The sequence below is a fragment of the Phalangium opilio genome, unplaced genomic scaffold (assembly GCF_054372755.1).
Source record: "Phalangium opilio isolate 3A_F unplaced genomic scaffold, DU_Popi_V2 ptg000017l_1, whole genome shotgun sequence".
NCBI lineage: Eukaryota > Metazoa > Arthropoda > Arachnida > Opiliones > Phalangiidae > Phalangium > Phalangium opilio.
Window position 1 is genome coordinate 655,371 of NW_028324151.1, and position 18,279 is coordinate 673,649.

At 38.8% G+C, this 18,279-nt stretch overlaps 4 protein-coding genes, 1 long non-coding RNA gene and 1 pseudogene across 6 annotated transcripts; 5 read left to right on the forward strand and 1 right to left on the reverse strand.

Annotated features, from left to right (window-relative positions):
• The first annotated feature begins 76 nt into the window (after positions 1-76).
• LOC149702139 (stearoyl-CoA desaturase-like) lies at positions 77-5,590 on the forward strand. Its single transcript, XM_089867069.1, has 7 exons — positions 77-108; positions 264-335; positions 420-474; positions 4,354-4,454; positions 4,555-4,617; positions 4,978-5,189; positions 5,414-5,590. Exons 1-7 carry the CDS (start codon positions 77-79, stop codon positions 5,554-5,556), a joined length of 678 nt encoding a protein of 225 aa, XP_089723195.1. The 3' UTR covers positions 5,557-5,590.
• A 233-nt stretch (positions 5,591-5,823) lies between these two features.
• On the forward strand, positions 5,824-6,334 carry LOC149702140 (acyl-CoA desaturase pseudogene; annotated as a pseudogene).
• Positions 6,335-7,057: 723 nt separating this feature from the next.
• On the forward strand, positions 7,058-9,028 carry LOC149702141 (acyl-CoA desaturase-like). Its single transcript, XM_089865955.1, has 5 exons — positions 7,058-7,501; positions 7,636-7,834; positions 7,911-8,041; positions 8,097-8,302; positions 8,365-9,028. The coding sequence occupies exons 2-5, from the start codon at positions 7,645-7,647 to the stop codon at positions 8,810-8,812; spliced, it is 975 nt and encodes a 324-aa protein (XP_089722081.1). The 5' UTR covers positions 7,058-7,501; positions 7,636-7,644; the 3' UTR covers positions 8,813-9,028.
• A 333-nt stretch (positions 9,029-9,361) lies between these two features.
• LOC149702142 (uncharacterized) lies at positions 9,362-10,647 on the forward strand. Its single transcript, XR_016381705.1, has 2 exons — positions 9,362-10,171; positions 10,217-10,647. It is a non-coding gene; the product is annotated as an uncharacterized LOC149702142 (long non-coding RNA).
• Positions 9,769-16,712, reverse strand: LOC149702143 (Golgi-associated PDZ and coiled-coil motif-containing protein-like). 2 transcript variants are annotated; one of them, XM_089865952.1, is made up of 9 exons: positions 16,483-16,712; positions 12,697-12,861; positions 12,447-12,622; positions 12,220-12,385; positions 12,049-12,144; positions 11,735-11,991; positions 11,409-11,678; positions 11,226-11,279; positions 9,769-10,858 (listed from the first exon to the last, which is right to left on the reverse strand). In XM_089865952.1, exons 1-9 carry the CDS (start codon positions 16,696-16,698, stop codon positions 10,810-10,812), a joined length of 1,449 nt encoding a protein of 482 aa, XP_089722078.1. In that variant the 5' UTR covers positions 16,699-16,712; the 3' UTR covers positions 9,769-10,809. The 2 variants fall into 2 exon arrangements, with proteins under 2 accessions (XP_089722078.1, XP_089722079.1); XM_089865953.1 differs by lacking the exon at positions 11,226-11,279.
• Positions 13,362-16,213, forward strand: LOC149702144 (uncharacterized). The gene is made up of 2 exons (XM_089865951.1): positions 13,362-13,758; positions 13,989-16,213. The coding sequence occupies exons 1-2, from the start codon at positions 13,611-13,613 to the stop codon at positions 15,590-15,592; spliced, it is 1,752 nt and encodes a 583-aa protein (XP_089722077.1). The 5' UTR covers positions 13,362-13,610; the 3' UTR covers positions 15,593-16,213.
• Positions 16,713-18,279: the final 1,567 nt, after the last annotated feature.

The following is an 18,279-nucleotide window of genomic DNA, read 5'->3' on the forward strand; positions in this document are numbered from 1 at the left end:
ATATTAAAAATTATTAAGTTTCCAATTTTTTGAAAATTCTTTAATATTTTAAAGAAAATGAAATAATAATTTGGAAATGATTCTTAATGGAAGAAAACCGTTCGATGTGTAATTTACTGTGATATTTATTGCTTGATTAAACAGTTTTAACTAAATATTGACGCCTTTATCATTTCCTTTACCTACAAATAATGTGCACGGTGCGAGCTCATCTCTCGACCCTCTTAACCTAATTTCCCGATTGAAATAAATTTATTTAATAGCGGAATTACAACATTGGTAAGAAGAAGAAGAAGAAGAAGAATAAATGCTAGTCATCCAAACACGATGCTAGAGTAATTACACGTACGAGAGGTGTTGCTCCGATCCTAATTCCCGGTCCAATATTTACCCTAATCTTTTCCGCGTTTCATCTTCAGTCAGATGTTGCCCGAATTTGGTCCGCCGACATCTAAGAAGCGAGGGCCAAAATTGGTAATATAATCAAAAGAATTATAATAATAACCCAGATACGAGTACTAAGCATCAAAACGGCGGAGAGAGAAAGTAAATTAGCTCAACCGGTTTGTTCCCCAAATTTCTAGCAAGATCGGCACCCGCTTCTTTTGCAAGCAACAAATTGGTTCAATGGTTTTCTGATCGACTTTTTCATTTTTAAAGAATTACCGGTGGTGGTGATTTGATTTTCTGGTTTCGTACGCGACTCGCTATTGTTCTAATGTCAATTTAACGCTTCGTTTGTCCAATTTATTTTAATTCAAATTAGGGTTAATCTTCCGAATATTAAATTAATTAGGGGTGTCTTAGAAAGGACTGGATAATTTCTAGGCGTTCCGATTGTCGTAATTTCCGAGGATTTTTCTGCCCGTAATAATCCTACTATACGGTTAGGACGTTTAGGAACATTTTGTTTAATTACTCGAGCCCTGATCATCGCGAACCCAAGTATTAAGTATCATTGGAAAGGGGACAAATAGGGGACTCGTCCGTATCTCTAACAGAACCAGAGTGTTTGAAATACGCAAAATCCTATTCCGTCGGACTTGGAGTTAGAGCGTCGCAAAAATGGGTTAGCCACAGTGAAAGTTTAATATTATAGAAATCAAACTAGTTTATCGCAAAGCGCGCTGCAAAACTAAGCACTCGTTTGCTAATTCTCCGCAGATAGAGCAGCAACAAGAGGAGCGGAGCGGAGCTCGGGGCTATCGCTTCACTCCAATTTATAATTTTCGTTTTTCTTCTGCACTTCCTTCGTTCGCTCGCGTTCATGATTTTTGAGATCACCGTTTCCTTAGTTCAACTCGCTTTCAATTTCTCTTTTTTTCGAAAATCGAACACGTTCTTTTAAAATTCGAAGCACGAAATGATAGAGATGGTCACGCGTTATAAGATACGCTATTCACTGCTGATAAACGCCTTCAAACAATACCCCCTCACAACCACCGAGGCTAATCAGAGGTCGCGACAGGTTCTGTCATTTCTATAACTCCCTGACCGTCTCGAGTCATTTCCCCTGACCAATTGAATTAAGAGAGCTAAATTTATCACGCGCTTCTTCACTCTGTCCGTTCTTGACCACAACGGCCGGTATATACGGCCAAAAACAAAAGAGTTACATTAAGTACTAACTAATATCGCTCATCTTTTTACGAAACCTTTTCATATTTCATTCCGTGTGTTTATTTTTTTGGCAACTTCCGTCGCTGGGTCAAAAGATCGGCTTAAAAGAAACCATAAATTTTAACGGTAAAATTTGGGGAAAGGGGAACCGTCGGAAAAATAAAAAAGCGAGTACGTGGGATGTGAATTAAATTATTATTATGAAATACGTTATATTACGTATAGCAAAAAAGAAAAGAAAGGGTTGCTGACACCGAAAAACGTTGATTAAAAATTGCCTTTCAAAATTGCAAAAGTTGATTCGCGTAAATTTGAAATACCCTCAAAGTTAAACTAAAAGAAAAAATGTATCTAATTATTATTTTGATTTTCAATTCCAACTCGAAGAAAATATAGTAACTGAGCGGCTTGGTTCGTAACTCTAGCTTAGTAGAAAAAAATGAAGCTTTTAAGGTTTGCAGCGAGTGTTCTTAAGTTTTGAAGATTGCGCAAAGGTGGGGGGGGGGGGTATATCTTTACCACGATCAAAGTTTTATAAATTGAGAGCGTAACACGTAATATATTGTCATCCAATGTTTTAATCTATATAAGCTTACGTTATATTAAATGTCTAGTTGATTATATTTGAACCGGTTTCCGTATAGCTTTAAGAAACAGGTGTTTCGGCGATTTCAAAAAAAAAAAAGGTCAAAAAACTTCCTACACTCAAAACTATATCGCATCCTTGATATACTTTTTATTTTTTAATTTACAATATTATTTAATATGTTTTTCAAATTTTGTTCTCGCGCTGCGAGTTTTCTTTCTTTCTTAAAAGGTCAACGGGTTCGAATCAAACCAGTTCCTTTTATTTTTTTTCTCTTCCCAAATAATCAACAAAGGATTAATGCGTAAAGACTCTGTTAGTTTATTACGGTGTTTTTATTATAGAGATTAAATAAAGGAAGCGTATATAGCCAAATTTCTAAAAGAATATATCCTACATTGAAATAAAAAGAAGTTTTTAATCAAGGGATAGTAGAGAGTTTAAGCATCCCTATACGCGTACGTGTAGCCACCTTTGACAATGCATTGGTCTAATGCACTGTGGAAGGTAGCTACACGTACGCGTTTAGGGGATGCTTAAACTCTCTAATTGTTGCGTATTAAACTTTCAACGGGGAATTAATTTTTAATCATTATTTTATTGGGAAATAAATCGGGAAGAAAGTAGAGTTTCGGAATGTTAAATAGCACGGTTTGATACGGGGGTTAGCTACGACTATCACTTTAAACGGGTTCTATACGTACACTACACGTACTAATTTGGTTTTATTATAGTGATTATTTGAAGAAGAGAAAGAGGTTGTTTCAACAACAAATATAGAATACGAACTTTGAACCTTTGTAAATTTATAGAAGCTCTCTATTTTCCATTCATTATTCGTCTACGGACCCTGGTTGCTCTATTTCGTGACCTATTTATATGACTGGCGTTCAATTCGTGCATTGCGCTAAAAACTTACGTCGACGGCTTTCTTGAAAATTATAATTTCTTTTAACTGACATCTCTTAAAAGATGAGAGTGTTATTGCCAAATCAAATATGAAATATTAAAAGATCCAATCAGAACTTCCTCGTCATTATCAATCGCTTACGCCTATGCATATATATTTTTTATATAAAATTATAGATTTAAATTAATGTTTAATATTTAAATAATTAAACGGTATAGATGGCATTAAGAAAGTTTATGAACTAGGTCAGTTAAGTCGCGACTAAAATTTTAAATTTCGTGGTATATGATTGAACAAAAATTATAAGATTTTTGAATTTAACAGAATGCGCGGAACAGAAAATTTTGAATTATAGAGGGTCTACATTAATGGCAGTCTATGGGGTTTAATCCAACTTAAATTAATTCTTAAAGAACGTTATAATTAAGTCCTCTTTTGTCATAGAAAATTAAATTGACCACGATCAATCACGACCATGGGTACTTCAATTAACAAAAACAAATATATGTTCTAAGCCTTATTATCAAATATGGGGATTTCCCGGGGATTTTACAGTCGGGCTGACACACGTCAGTTTGATTAAAAGATAGGCTAAAGCTCGATTTTCGATAATAGGCAAGATGCCAGTGTGTGGCCTCGTCTTTCACAACCTTCGGTTACTGGTAAAACCGAGGGACCATTCACTCCTCCTACAATCTTCTACTTGGCGTTGACTATGCTAAATTGATTGCGCCGCGTAAGTGACCTTACACGTTTTCGACGAGTAACTAGCCCCTCGCCTACTTTACTATTAAATGTTTTCTTTATTCACACATATTTTTTCCATTTTAACTTTTAACCCCCCGATGGCTGTTGGATAAGAATATTCTACCCATAATTACAGATAGCCTTTAACTCGAATGTTAAAGGCGCATGATCAAATCAAGGCTGCGAAAATTTAGGTTTTTGCGTTCAACAGAAAACTGTTTTAACTATTTTTCTATAGTTGAAAGTAATATTTATTTTCTTCATTATTAATGATTTCATAACGTTAATGACTAGAATGGGACCAGTTTTAAATTACATTTTAAACGGATGCAAATATTGGAGGAAAATTTTAATCGAGCAAAAGAGATCAAGGTGTCGACGATAAATTTTACGTAACTCGGCGCGCGGTCTTAAAAATAGTTGGGCACGTCCGCCGACAATAATATAATAATTAAATGATTGCGTCGGATACGGTACGTACCTTAACAAGGTAAAGCCGGCCGGTGTGGAAAGATTACGCGACGCTTACGAGCAAAGATATCAATTTTTAACAAATATGGGTCAACTCGTTTACGAAGACTTATTGCAAAGGTAGTAAGTCGAGATACCACCATACATCCGAATTCCTATCAGAGTTAGATTTTCCTATGGGATCTTATTCATTTTCAAATTCTCTTTTTACGATATTAAGGTTGGGGGCCTTGGAAAACAATGGGATTTCGTTAGATCAACCCGATTTTTTTAGGAGCAATTTGTTGGATTTTAGAGAAATCGGAGGTTTTTGCTAGTTTACCTTAAACGCGCTTAAATTAGTAAGCGAAGCTCGTTCAATGGCTAAGTTTACGTAACTGGGGAAAAACCTTGCCGTCCGCCAATTGAAGAATATTACAAAACGATCTTCGCTAATTAGATAACCAAAGATAATTTAAAACTGCCGAGATAACTATTTTAAACTCGGCTTTCAATTTGAACAGACCGACGACGATTGTTCTATAAAATCAAGAATATTTCGGACTAAATTATATCCAAAATTAGATAAGAATTTGAGACACTAGTTCAACGAATAACTATTTTAGCAATTCGCTTTTAGCCGCGACTAAGTCATTCAAAACAGGAAGAGCGAGATGTCCGCGAAAAAGCTGGTTTCCTGGCAAATGGTCCAGGATTTCAGCCTAAATAAATTGGGCGAAAGGTTGCAGGCTAGATTTGACTACGAGCCGGATCGAGTTAGTTGGAGCACACTGATTGGATTAATCGTGATACACGGCTTGACCGCCATAAGCCTTTTATACGTAAGAGATGTTGAAATACCAACTGTCGGGCTACGTAAGTACTTTCGATAAAATAATATTTGAAATTAAAATAGTATTTGAAATTAATTTAAGTCAATTTCCTTGAGTTTATTTCGAAATTAACCAAAATAAAATTCAGGAAAACTTTTCAACTCGGGTTTTCCTCACAAAAGATTTAAATTTAAATATTAATTTCGAAATATCGGGCGATTCTTTTTATTAATATGTAAATGTAGTATCTTCATTGTGAAATTTCAGAGTTTATCCTGGGGGTTTTATCCGGTTTGGGCATAACAGCGGGGGCGCACAGGTTATGGGCGCACAAAGCGTACAAGGCCAAGTTGCCCTTGCAGGTTTTCCTCTTATTTTGCAATACACTCAGTTTAGAGGTAAGAAACTAAATTAGTTCTCAAAAAATCAATTCCGAAAGTACGCGTTTTGGTTTTTCTCGTTTACGCAGAAATCTGTGTTGCATTGGTGCCGAGACCATAGAGTTCACCACAAGTTCACGGAGACCGACGCCGACCCCCATAACGCTAAACGGGGTTTTTTCTTCGCTCATATGGGTTGGCTCATGCTCAAAAAACACCCTGACGTCACCAAAAAAGGGAAAACACTCGATCTAGGCGATCTGCAAGCCGATCCATTGCTACGATTTCAAAATAAGTCAGTATTGAGTTCCAAAATGATAAAGTTTAAATTTTATTGACATTCTTCCCGATGTTCAGGTACTACGCGCCTCTGGTTCTAATTATCTCATTGGTTCAAATATACATTCCGATGACATTTTGGAGAGAACGTTTCCTCTTGGCCTTCCTTTCTTTGGTGACGCGAGTGGTGGTCGTCTACCACATCACGTGGTTGGTCAACAGCGCGGCTCATCTTTACGGTAACCGTCCCTACGACAAGAGCATCAACCCGAGAGAGAACTGGTGGGTGGCCTTCGTGGCGTTGGGTGAAGGATTCCACAATTACCATCACGTCTTCCCTCGGGATTATTCTACCAGCGAATTTGGAATTAAACTGAATCTAACGACGCTGTTCATCGACACGATGGCCAAACTGGGTATGGCCTACGATCTCGAGAAAGTCCAGGACCAGGAGGTCAGGAAAAGGGCCATGAGAACCGGGGAACACGACAGTGACGATGATGAAGACATGACGCATTTCTTAGACTAATAGTGAACTGCCGTTAGGCAAAAAGACGTTTTGAAATTATATTTTAATTGTGGAATTACGTATCTTAATATTTATATTAAATATTGATTGATTACTCAATGTATCGGTGTATTTATTAATGTATTCGCGTCACGAGGAAATGTTTCAGCTAATGAATATTTTCTGATAAGCCACAGTGGGGCAAAAGACCCCCGCCAATACCCCGTTACTTGTTCCAGTTACATACAAATCAGTCACCAAATTTACAGCAGCGTGCCCCAATTAATTCTGTTCCAATAATTTCCCGTAATATTGGCTCTTAATATTGACATTACTCAATGCGTATCAATATTTTGGAATTGGTCAACGATGGCCAAACGCGATTTGACTGATTCCAATCTACAAACGAATCATTTCCGCAACCAATTACTTTTCATTAGATAAATATGTAGACCGAACTTGGGAAACGTTTCCCGTAGTTACTGTCTTCCACGGGACGACTACGAAGATACGACGCGTTTCTTGGACTAATGACCATCTAACGTTAGGCCTAAAGTCTTTTTGAAAATACATTTTTGACCATCGAACTAGTTCGCAATATACGGTGCATCATAAGTTCGTATGATATGTTCCGTAAGTTTTGTCACTGGTTAATGAGAGCTTGTCACAAAGTGAGGGAGGTAGGTCATAGATTCGAGGTAAAGCGACGCCTGGTTAGGCGCTGTCAAAGGCTTAGTACAGACTAAATAGGACCTAGATGGAAGTCCTGCAAAATTAACCACCGAGTGTAGTCAATTCAGCTCGCTCGTCGTTCTCGAACTAGCTCGAGCTAGAAGTCTTTCAGTAGCATTACGAAGTATACGAAGTGCAAATCATACTTATGGAACATATCACATATATTGGGTGACTGATTGGTTTCTGTAGGAAGAGTGTCAAGAGGAAGTGGTTGAATAACTTTAAATAAGCCACAAATTTAAGTGAACTTTCCATATATTGAGAAATTTTGCCTAAAAAAACGCATTTGTAATATTTGACGATCCTTTAAAAGAGCGTGAACTCGGAGATTGAAATCACTCTGCTTGGTACGAAAGTAGCTTGTCAGAGTGTTAACGACAAGCGCCCTTACATCAAGGGCTTTTCGAACTTAACCGTCTTTCGCCAATCAAACGAATACGTTCAATTTAACGGGTAAGGTTACAATTCACTAGTTCACCTCTCTGGTAATCAAAATTTTTAATCATCGTCTCGCTTTCACAATTTTCATCGACTTTTTTTTTTGACCGTTAGCATCGCGAAATAATTGAACTAATTAATTATAACAGAAGTGAAAGATGAAAGACGTAAGTGAATCGCCAGTGTCTAATGTTGGAAAATTAGAGAAGCCTAAACTCGGCTTCCATTTTCGCTTTCGAGGGACCGAAATGCGTTTGATTCCTCTGATTGGTTTATTCGTGATGCATGGATTAGCCTTAGCAGCCCTTATTCGGGTAGGGGATATTAAACCAGCCACTTGGATCCTACGTAAGTACTTTCGTAAGAAACGTCACCGTTCCGATCTCTCCTTTACCTACTATAATTTATTCTTTTGAAATTTCAGAGTTTATCGTGGGGATTATCACTGGTTTGGGCGTAACAGCGGGGGCGCACAGGTTATGGGCGCACAAAGCGTACAAGGCCAAGTTGCCCTTGCAGATTTTCCTCTTACTTTGCCATACAATCACTTTCCAGGTAAGAAACTCGGTGGTTAACCAAGCGCTTCGTTTACCTTCTCTCGTTTACGCAGAAATCTGTGTTGCATTGGTGCCGAGACCATAGAGTTCACCACAAGTTCACGGAGACCGACGCCGACCCCCATAACGCTAAACGGGGTTTTTTCTTCGCTCACATGGGTTGGCTCATGCTTAAAAAACACCCTGACGTCACCAAAAAAGGGAAAACACTCGATCTAAGCGATCTGGAAACGGATCCGTTGATAAGATTTCAACACAAGTTAGTATTTAGTGCTAAAATGATAAAGTTTAAATTTTATCGACGTTCTTGCCGATGTTCAGGTACTACGCGCCTCTGCTTCTAATAATCTCATTGGTGCAAATTTACATTCCGGTGATATTTTGGAGAGAACGTTTCCTCTTATCCTTCCTGACTATGGTGACGCGAGTGCTGTACATGTACCACGGCACGTGGTTGGTCAACAGCGCGGCTCATCTTTACGGTAACCGTCCCTACGACAAGACCATCAACCCGAGAGAGAACTGGTGGGTGGCTTTCATCACGATTGGTGAAGGATTCCACAATTACCATCACGTCTTCCCTTGGGATTATTCTACCAGCGAATTTGGAATTAAACTTAATCTAACGACAATGTTCATTAACACCATGGCCTTCTTGGGACAAGCTTACGACTTGAGGAAGGTTGATGACGCCGAGGTTCGAAAAAGGGCCATGAGAACCGGCGAACACCATAGTGACCATAGTGAAATTAGTCGTGGCGAAAATTAGACTAATGACAATGTAAATTTAGGCCTAAAGAAATCTTGAAATTATGTACTACTTATTACGTTGTAATGAATCTTATTATTTAAATAGCCATATTACTTTGGGGGAAGGAAATACGTATCACCGAATATTTTGAGATTAGTCAATGAGGGCCAACCGCTTATTCCAGTTACGCGAAAAATGAATTCAGCGAATAAATTACGCGCACAAGTTTTTCTTTGAGGATTATAATTGTACATTGTTAACAAAATAAAATACTTCACTGTTATTGAAATTTAAATTACGAACGTTTTCAGAAAAAAAATTAAATAACGTCGTATTTCCCTGAGCAAACCACGCGTCAACGTGGCCTGGTAACTACCACGACTGGACAAGCGTATTAACGCAAAAAATATGATTTCTAATAAACCTTAAACAATAATAGTAAATAAGATATAAAAATAATAATATTCACCTAAATTCCAACGAAGACTCTGCGAATGAAGGGTCCGAGAGATTGAAGGCGTTGATACCCCGGCCCTGTCGCCCGAGGGGCCGAGAGGGCAGCAGCCAAGCCGGCCATTTTCTTACCGGTAGCCATTTTTCATGGCGCAGCCCGAAATTATCAAATTCGCAATATAATATTCTCACAAAACGTAAAATAACTGTTAATCCCACTTAAAGTTGGCCGCGCGTAATGTACAATGTAAATTCGACATAATTATCACTATCAGAACAATTAACCAACGTTACAATTAAATATTCTTAAATTAAAACGATACCGACTTCCATGCATCGTTGTCTCCGACCATTGTTCGAATGCCACGTTGCCACTAGCCAGCACGCGGGAACCGATCAGGCGTTCAGATAGAGTTACCGAAATTACCGTTCCCGTTACCGAGTTTTTTTCGGTATAATGAAATGAAGGAAAAAACGCGTAGGCCTAAATTCTAAATTGAAATCGTTTGACTTTACAAATGTTGGTAATCACAAGACATTGTTTGACTTTATTACGCAAAATCTTTACACCCTATTATTGACAGTGTAATACATATTAAATACGTAGTACATCATAGAAACCCTATTTATCTTTTAAACCCTTTTGAAAAATGTGTGTCTTGATGTGTGTGTGTGTACAAGTACATAAAGCCATTAAATGACTAGACGAACGATATATAATTGCACGGTGATGGAGAATTCATTTTCGATAATTGATCGCCGATAAAACCCACCCGCTAATCAATCAAACAAATCTCTTAAGCCTTGGACCCTTAAAATTAATGCACTCGGTAGTTTCCAAGGCCTAAGAAATACGAGTTGAGCTAAGCCTTGTCCGCTAAATTTTCCCTTTGACAAAGGCTTACGTAACACGAACAAATTAAGGCTTATACGAGCTAAGCCTTGTCCCCTTCCCTCGAACAAATTAAGGCTTACGAAATACGAGCTAAGCCTTGTCCCCCGCGAGTACTTTTATCAGAAATCAATTATCTAATGATATTTCTCGTGATAAGTTTTTGATTCAATTTTCGCATAAAATGAAGGGCCAACATAAGTTGAATTTTACGTTTTCGTTGCAAAAATTGTTTGTTTGTTTGTTTGTTTTTCTCTTAAATGCTTGGAAAAAAATAATTTGTTTCATGTTACGTTTAGTATATAATAATTTGTTGCGAGTGGTTATTATTATTATTATTATTATATAAAATTAAATAGGTATTTAGATTTGAAAGTAAAAATATATTGGTCAACGGTCACTTCGGTCAGTCGCCGTTTTAATAAATGTATAAATATAAAAAGTTTCTTTGGCCCTGTCGATATGCTACCATCTTTGTTTGTTTGTTTGTTTATTTATTTGTTTATTTATTTGTTTGAGAAAAAAAATAATAAAGAATAAATGACTAGAATATTATGAGTGGAATACCAAATACGGTCATGTCGCTCAGATCATTTTCATCACCGCCGTCACCTTCATCGGAACTTTCATCTACGTTAAACGCCGCCTCAGTCAATTTGCTCTCCGGCAATCAGGAACTAGGCGGTGTCGGAGCCGAATTCTCTCCGCTGCTAGAAGCCCTAATTTTAATTGTGTTTTAATAATTTACTTACTTAATTTCGTAAATTGTAATTAAATTAATAACTAATTATAGACGCAAATTACAATAAATTATAAAAATTAATTTCGCAAGCCACAAACTGAAAACAAAATGAACGCTGACGACTTAATTACTCAATTCGGGTGGTCTTAAGCTCAATTTAAATAATAATAATAAATGCGGTGCTAACTGGTCAAGTAAGTAAAGTGGTCAAGTGCGAAGAATGAACGAAAAAATATATGTTGGAACAAAATGATATTGGGTAATTTGCGATTGCCAATGTTGCAAATGTTGCAAATGACAAAACTGACATTACAACAAAGCCCACGTGGTTGGTTTTGCCTTACCTTTCGACCGCCTTCTTCTGCATAAGTGAAAACCACAACTTTTTCAATTCCTGTCTATCAGAAATTGCGTGAAGGGACAAAGAAAAAATGTTCAGATTACCACCGTTTTTATTTATAATTACGATGGTAATTAAAAGAAGGGGGATGGACGTATAAGGATAGGTTAAATGCCGAGTAGCCTACCTGTTAGGGATGAGTTCGCCAACTGGAGGTTGAAATCCATTAAAAGACGGAGAGGAATTGGCGTTGTCCAACTTATTGGGGCTGGGTTGAGAGCCGCCGTTGGTGACTCCTTTGTTGGGTGTGGAAGACTGTTGGTGGTGGTCCAGAGTGTCCAGACATATCGAGCCAGATCCTTCTCTATTCGAGTTATTCGTCGTCGAATTGTACCTTTCGTAATCCTGCTCGGACATACTCAATTGGCTCAAGGCCTCGGGATCGTAAAACCTATACCTGAAGCGCGCGATGGTCAGTATAAGGGGGGTCGGAATAGACTTAATGTCTAGTACCTAAAATTATGTTCGACATCGAGATCCTGACTTTCGCTATCGGAATCCTCGTCAGGCGCCACGTAGATGACCTCCAAGTCAATCTCTCCAATCTGATTGGATAAGATTTGAACGGCTTCACCGTGTCGAGACTCGCGAAGGTCCACTCCGTTAACGGATAAAATGGCGTCACCCACGAAGAGAGCGCCGCTTCTCCAAGCGGGCATATCAGGGTGGATCTCCGATATCAGGATGGGAACGCCGTGTTCCTTCCCACCCTTCACCCAAACCATTCGTTATTCAAAGACTATAATCAAAGAGGGACAAGTACTGACTGTAATCGAGATGCCCAATCCTTCATTATCTTCCTTGACGAGATGTACTTGTCTGATATCACCGATTCCTTGAGATTTCCGAAGTAATTCCAGGTCCTGATTAAGTAATGGCGTGTTCTCCTTATTTGTTTCTCTTCGAATGCCGGAATTTCGATTCGTTTAAGTACTTACGTGTCCGGGAGGGTAGGGAAGTCGCGGTCCCGTTCCTAAACGTCCTCTACACGCTCTAATGACAGTTTTATGACGGTGTAAATGAATTTCGCTTTCCAATTGGTTCCATAGTCGATCGTGGTCCCTAGCTTTCATATCGCGACCTAACAGTTGAATTTGTTGAATTCTGAAACAGATTCGAAACCAATTGATGCATTGAGGAGAGGGACGCCCATTGCGGGATGTACCTTCCGGCTAGTTCTTTGTCCAAGTACTTGGCGGCTAATCGGGCCCCATAAAGTTCGCTCTGTAGCGAGAGTACGTATCGTCTGAGGTCAGAGTTTTCTTTCTTTAGTTGATGGACTTCGGAGTCCAGTAAGGCTTCTCTCTGGGCGTCTTGTCTATAACGTTCCATTTCCGATTCCTGACCGATCAGCGATTGATCATTATCAAATTTTATCGATCATTTATCGAGGACATCTTGAAAGGCGTAATTACCAATTTTTGTTTGATGAGCGCCGAATCTTCGGTTTTACCCATTTGGGCGCTGACTTGTAATTGAGCCGCGTGTAATTGAAGCAATAGGTGTTGCAATTCTTTCTCGAGAACGGTACGGGACGCCCGAGCGTCCCGCAAATCTTGTCTCAATTCCTCAACTTCTCTCTACAAGTAAATTAAATACTTCGTATCTCTCTTTCTTTTTTTTTTTGCCTTCCCGAAAACGTAACGTTCAAATTTTATCAAATAAATGTATCGATTACAATCTGAATTTATTAACAACTTTAATTTACGGGGACAGGCCACAATAAACACCACATTTTAATTTAATCAAACTTTATTTCACAATTATTTTCATAAACAAATTTCACCAGAATTTCTTAAGGTTTAGTTACAAAGAAACTCTTTAGATTTCACAAATAAAACAATACATCAAACTTAAGCGTAATTACAACCAGTATAAAGCCTAATTATTCACAGCTCGTTAAGTTCGAACAAGGTTTTAATCTCGTTCTATCCAGACCACCCAACTGAACCGGGGGTCAAACACAAAGGTCAAAGTCAAATTCACCCCCTCCCCCTTTCAAAAAAGACGTTGAAAAACAAACGTCCATTGGGATATCTAAAGAGCACGTTCCTGGAACATAACCCAGATGGAAAGACAGTCGGTTCCTTAGAAGATAGACTATATCAATGCCTAGATTAAACTCGACACCGCCGTTACTTAGAAAGGGGACGACTAAAAGTTGGGAGCGGGCAAGCAGCCTAGGGGGCCACCAGCTCCCTCCAGACGTCTTGAGCGGGGGCCAGAGAGGAGAGTGGAAAGTTCTTCGAGACGAAATCTAAGCTTGCCAATTATTTCGGGCACGTGTTAATTTAAGTCTTGGTCGCGGCTTGAAAAGTTATTCTTCAAAATGAAGGGTTCTTCGCTGATCGCCGTCTTAGTCGCGACCCTCTTAGATTATTCGCTTTACGCGGTCGAAGCCGGTACTTTCATGAATAAAGTTCGCGAACAACAAATGACTCTAAGAGCGACGAGCGCCGATTCGAGGGGAATTAAAGGTAATTAATATTATTCCGTAATAATAAGGATAATAACAGTAAGCGTCTTGAAAAGGAAAAGCCGCGGCGTCTTCGCCAAATGATAAAAATATTAACGCTTGAAAATTGAGACGATAAAATTATATCGCGGTCGCGCCGCCTTTACACTTTTAGACACTCCGAATAAATAAAGAGAATTATAAGCCTTTTAATTAAGGGTAAGTAATCCGTCCGTTTTTCAATCGATACAGGTTCGGAGAACGCTCGCGGCAGATCCTTAATCGTCCCCGAATACCTTCAAGACATTCTTCTGTCCATTGACGAAAAACTGCGCAACTTGGACACGTACACCTATCCTCTAAAACTGGCCAAACTGGACTTTGCCTTGGAACAAATGGGTCGTAAACTAGAAAACATCGAAACGAAACTCGGTCGAATGGAAACGAAATTCGACTTGCGCATGGCCAAAGTCGAGGACATCGTCGAGGGAAAGGACATGAAGAACGATTTCTCAAACGGACAACTCGTCCGACAAATGGACAACTTGAACGAAAAATTCAACAACAAATTCGCCACCTTAGACACCAAGTTCGAACGAATTTGGAAAAAACTGGACGATTTTGAAAGAGATTTTCACGTCGTCGGTGACGATTTAACCGAAAGACTCGTCAAAGTTCACGATAAACAATCGGAAATTAATTTCAACGATAAATCAAATCGAATCGATACGGAAAACTTGAGATTAATCGTTAGGGACGAAATCAAACGCAACGGGGTGGCCAAAATTACGCGTTGGTTAGACGATAATATCTTAAACGAGACGCAAAATTTGCGCGCGGAAGTGGGCAATATTAAAAACGAGCTGCGATTATCGAACAGTCTAATCGACAATCGAACGGAATCGATATTAGACTTCGTAGAAACTTTCAAAGAAAACTGTTCCGTGTTAAATTTAAACCAAAGTGGACGAGTGAAACTACAGGAGGAATACGCGAACGAACAATTATCGAACGCCGCCGCCGATAATAAAATGGATAACATCACGACGATTCTTCAACGTACCGCCCGACTTAACGAAGCCAAATTCAAGGAACTGGACGAAGATTTAGAATCGTACAGTCGCAAAGTTTTAAACGGCATGAAAGAATCGAGCGACAGACTAAAGGGCTTGATGTTTAACGTTAGTTTGGAAGGAAATACGACTCGTCAAATCATTCGACGAGGTTTAGACGAACTACATCACCAAATAAAACCGGTTTCCAATATGGAGCCCGAATTGGGTAGAAATCTGAATATTCGACTAAACGAACTATCCGAAACTGTCGATAATAAATTCAGCATTTTATTAACGGCGCAAAATACTTTTATCGATTCGTGTCGGAGAATACAGGAAGAAGAAAGCCAAGTTTACGAAGCGCTGGGTCACGTGCTGAACGAAGTGCGCGATCGATCCGAAACCGATATGGAAAATATCGCTAAAAACCTGAAGAATCAAAGCGATTTTCTCGCCAAGAATTTGGACGCCATTATGATGGCCATCTTAACTTCGAGTAACGAAACGGCGCATAGGATCGTCGATCTATTATGGACGCGCAAGTCCGATTTCGTCACGGATTGCCAAAATTGTCACGTCGATAATAATAATAATAATAATAATAATAGAGAAATAGCTTCCAATCACATTGATCTGGCTTTGAACTATTTAAGATCAAATTCCGATAGTGCGAATTCAACCAAATTGGAAAATGATCACGAGTTCGAGGAAGGAATCAAAGTGACCAATGGGGGAGGGGTCAAACATATCGATTATGAACAAGATTATCAAATGCAAGAAGCCGATTATTCCGATGCCTAATGTCTCACGCGTGAAACTTTAAATGACCAACGCGCGTTTAAATATATAGGTAGTGCGCGCGGAAAAGTGTTGCCAGTCATTTGTCACGCGTGCAATTCCACTATAATCTACAACAGACTGAAAAAGCTCGTAGTTCTGCTCGATTCAGTTCCAAACCCGAGATACTCTCACAAATAACTGGCAACCCTGAAGGGCAGTTAAGGTTAAGAAACGGAAGTGGGGGAGGAATTTTCTATAGCCCCTTTTTAGCGCGCACATTATCTATTAGACATATATTATAAAAAAGTGGTGTAACTAAGGCATATTACAACAATAAAAACCATAACTTGCACACGTGGACTTTCATCAAAATCATTTATGTACAATTTTATCAATAAAACAAACACTACTAAATAAATATGTCATAGACCAGAACAAAACATATATTATCTTTCTTGTATTCCTACTTCCAACAGAGTGGAAATTTTATGAATCACAAATTATGATTCACGATTTCAAAAGTTAGAAATGATTCACCATAAGACTGACAATATATTCTAATACATTTCAAAGCAAACAAAAAATCTATATCTGCCTGTATTTCAAACACAAAATAAATTGGGTAGAAATGGATGGTGGTAACCTTGGATTCTTTTTAATTTAGCGCGAAACCTAGATACTAGCTGGTTTTGAGCTTCCCTATCGTACCTATACATACCGCCGAAATCTGTAATTACAATACTAGCATACTTAAATTTGTGATAGGACTAGAAAGTCGGGAGTCAGTCTTCCCAGCATTACAAGATATTTGTATTACCACTAACATACTCTAGCGATTATCCGATATTTTACCACGAGGGAAATTTTGACTTAAAAACCGCATGCAAGCCCATTTCAATTTTCTTTCTTACCTCTAATTTTCCATTATTTTCGAAAACAGTTTGCGCTTTATGACATAACTGAGCGAAAGCGGCGCTAAGCGTCGTAAGCCTTTGTCTTCCATCATACGTCACTTCGCATTGGTCTTCGTCTATTTCACCCAAAAGCGTATCTAATTCTACAAAAGCCTTATCGAATTCTTTCTCTAGTATATCCAGCCATTTAATTCCCATCGTCGAAGTCGACATCGCGTTTAATTAACCTAACTTAATTACGGGATTAATTTTGAACCTAAATTTCTAAACCACCGATCGTCAAAAACTTCCCCGCATTACTGTTTAGAAAGAGCAGACGACTTGGCAGTGCACTCACGGAAGCTATGGAGTATTAAACAGAAGTACGAGGAGTAGTAATTGTTCTAAAATGTTTATAAAAAAATTTATAATTATTTGAAATAATAAAAAGCATACATTTTACTTATAGTACACGTTTATTCTAAAATGCATTACAAGATTAAGTCCTTATTATTAAAATGGTTTTCCGGTCTATGTAATTTGCATAGTATAATAACGACACAACGTAGAAAATCTTTGAATAAAATTATTTTTAAACTTTTAAAGGAATAATTGGGAGTTAATTTTGCAATAATAAACCACAAGCACTGAATTTTTACACATTTTATTAAGCATTATTATGTAAAGCTTTACAAGTTCATTAATATTGTATATATAATTGGCATATTCTCAGTATAGTTTCCTACCGAAAGACTATGCGTTTCAAAGATGGGTTGTCGCGGACGGGTTTATCATCCTCAAGGTCAAAATCATCGTTATTATCCTCACTCGATGACCAACTATCTCTGTTGTTATCTGATGCCCCACTCCTCGAAGGTTGTCTGTAGATACCTGGTCCCCAAGTATGCGGATCTGATCCCGGCAAATGATCTGGTCTGTAGTTGTGTGGTCCCCAAGTATGCGGATCTGATCCCGGCAAAGGATCTGGTCTGTAGTTGTGTGGTCCCCGAGTATGCGGATCTGATCCCGGCAAAGGATCTGGTCTGTAGTTGTGCGGTCCCAATGTACGCCGATCTGATCCCGGCAAAGGATCTGGTCTGTAGTTATCAATATCTGGTCCCCAAGTACGCCGATCTGATCCCCAAGCATTCGAACCTGATCCCGGCTTAGCACGTATTCTGTAGTCATCTGGTTCATCCTCTCCCCAAGGATTCGAACCTGATCCCGGCTTAGCACGTATTCTGTAGTCATCGCGTTCCTCTGGTCCCCAAGATCTCGCACCTGATCTGGAGTTACTTGGTCCCCAAGTATTCGGATTTGATCCCTTCCGACGTGGTGTCGCCTCCAACACTGACCGAAGTTGGGGTGCAGAGTCATTCCAGTCATCCGTATCTTCGTCAGCACTAACGCCGACCTCATAGTAAGACAGTGCGACGGAGAACGCGAGAAATATCTACACGAGAGTTCCGCATCAGTTTTCCCATAACCTTTCTACTTAACGATCGAAGTACAAGCGTACTTACCAGGAAGAATTTCATGGTCGGATGCGCTAGCGTCGGATCTGACCAAATGGTTGAAATTAGGCTCGCGATTAAAGTGTACTTAAATGATTTTAAATCATTAATTATATATAGAAAAGAAGTATAAACGTCGAAACGCGTTCTATTAACGACGATGCGTAAATTGCCATAACAATCAACCTTAAATCTAACTTCCATCCGACGTCATTTGAATAAGGGTGGACGAAATACGACCCATTGATATCGTGCTCGCCAAATCATGACTTACTTATTCGTTGCTTGAATAGGAGTTTAA

What these genes read in the sequence shown, in the direction of transcription:
- LOC149702139 (XM_089867069.1), top strand. Translation starts at nt 77, where the DNA reads ATGATTCTTAATGGAAGAAAACCGTTCGATGT. An exon ending in TACGAAGACTTATTGCAAAG is followed by an intron (nt 4,455 to 4,554) that starts GTAGTAAGTCGA and finishes TACGATATTAAG; the next exon opens with GTTGGGGGCCTTGGAAAACA. An exon ending in GATTTTTTTAGGAGCAATTT is followed by an intron (nt 4,618 to 4,977) that starts GTTGGATTTTAG and finishes CATTCAAAACAG; the next exon opens with GAAGAGCGAGATGTCCGCGA.
- LOC149702143 (XM_089865952.1), bottom strand. Translation starts at nt 16,698, where the DNA reads ATGTCGACTTCGACGATGGGAATTAAATGGCTGGATATACTAGAGAAA. An exon ending in AAAATAATGGAAAATTAGAG is followed by an intron (nt 12,862 to 16,482) that starts GTAAGAAAGAAA and finishes ATTTACTTGTAG; the next exon opens with AGAGAAGTTGAGGAATTGAG. An exon ending in CAGAAGAAGGCGGTCGAAAG is followed by an intron (nt 10,859 to 11,225) that starts GTAAGGCAAAAC and finishes AATTAAAATTAG; the next exon opens with GGCTTCTAGCAGCGGAGAGA.
- LOC149702144 (XM_089865951.1), top strand. Translation starts at nt 13,611, where the DNA reads ATGAAGGGTTCTTCGCTGATCGCCGTCTTAGTCGCGACCCTCTTAGAT. An exon ending in CGATTCGAGGGGAATTAAAG is followed by an intron (nt 13,759 to 13,988) that starts GTAATTAATATT and finishes CAATCGATACAG; the next exon opens with GTTCGGAGAACGCTCGCGGC.
- LOC149702141 (XM_089865955.1), top strand. Translation starts at nt 7,645, where the DNA reads ATGAAAGACGTAAGTGAATCGCCAGTGTCTAATGTTGGAAAATTAGAG. An exon ending in ACCAGCCACTTGGATCCTAC is followed by an intron (nt 7,835 to 7,910) that starts GTAAGTACTTTC and finishes TTGAAATTTCAG; the next exon opens with AGTTTATCGTGGGGATTATC. An exon ending in TTGATAAGATTTCAACACAA is followed by an intron (nt 8,303 to 8,364) that starts GTTAGTATTTAG and finishes GCCGATGTTCAG; the next exon opens with GTACTACGCGCCTCTGCTTC.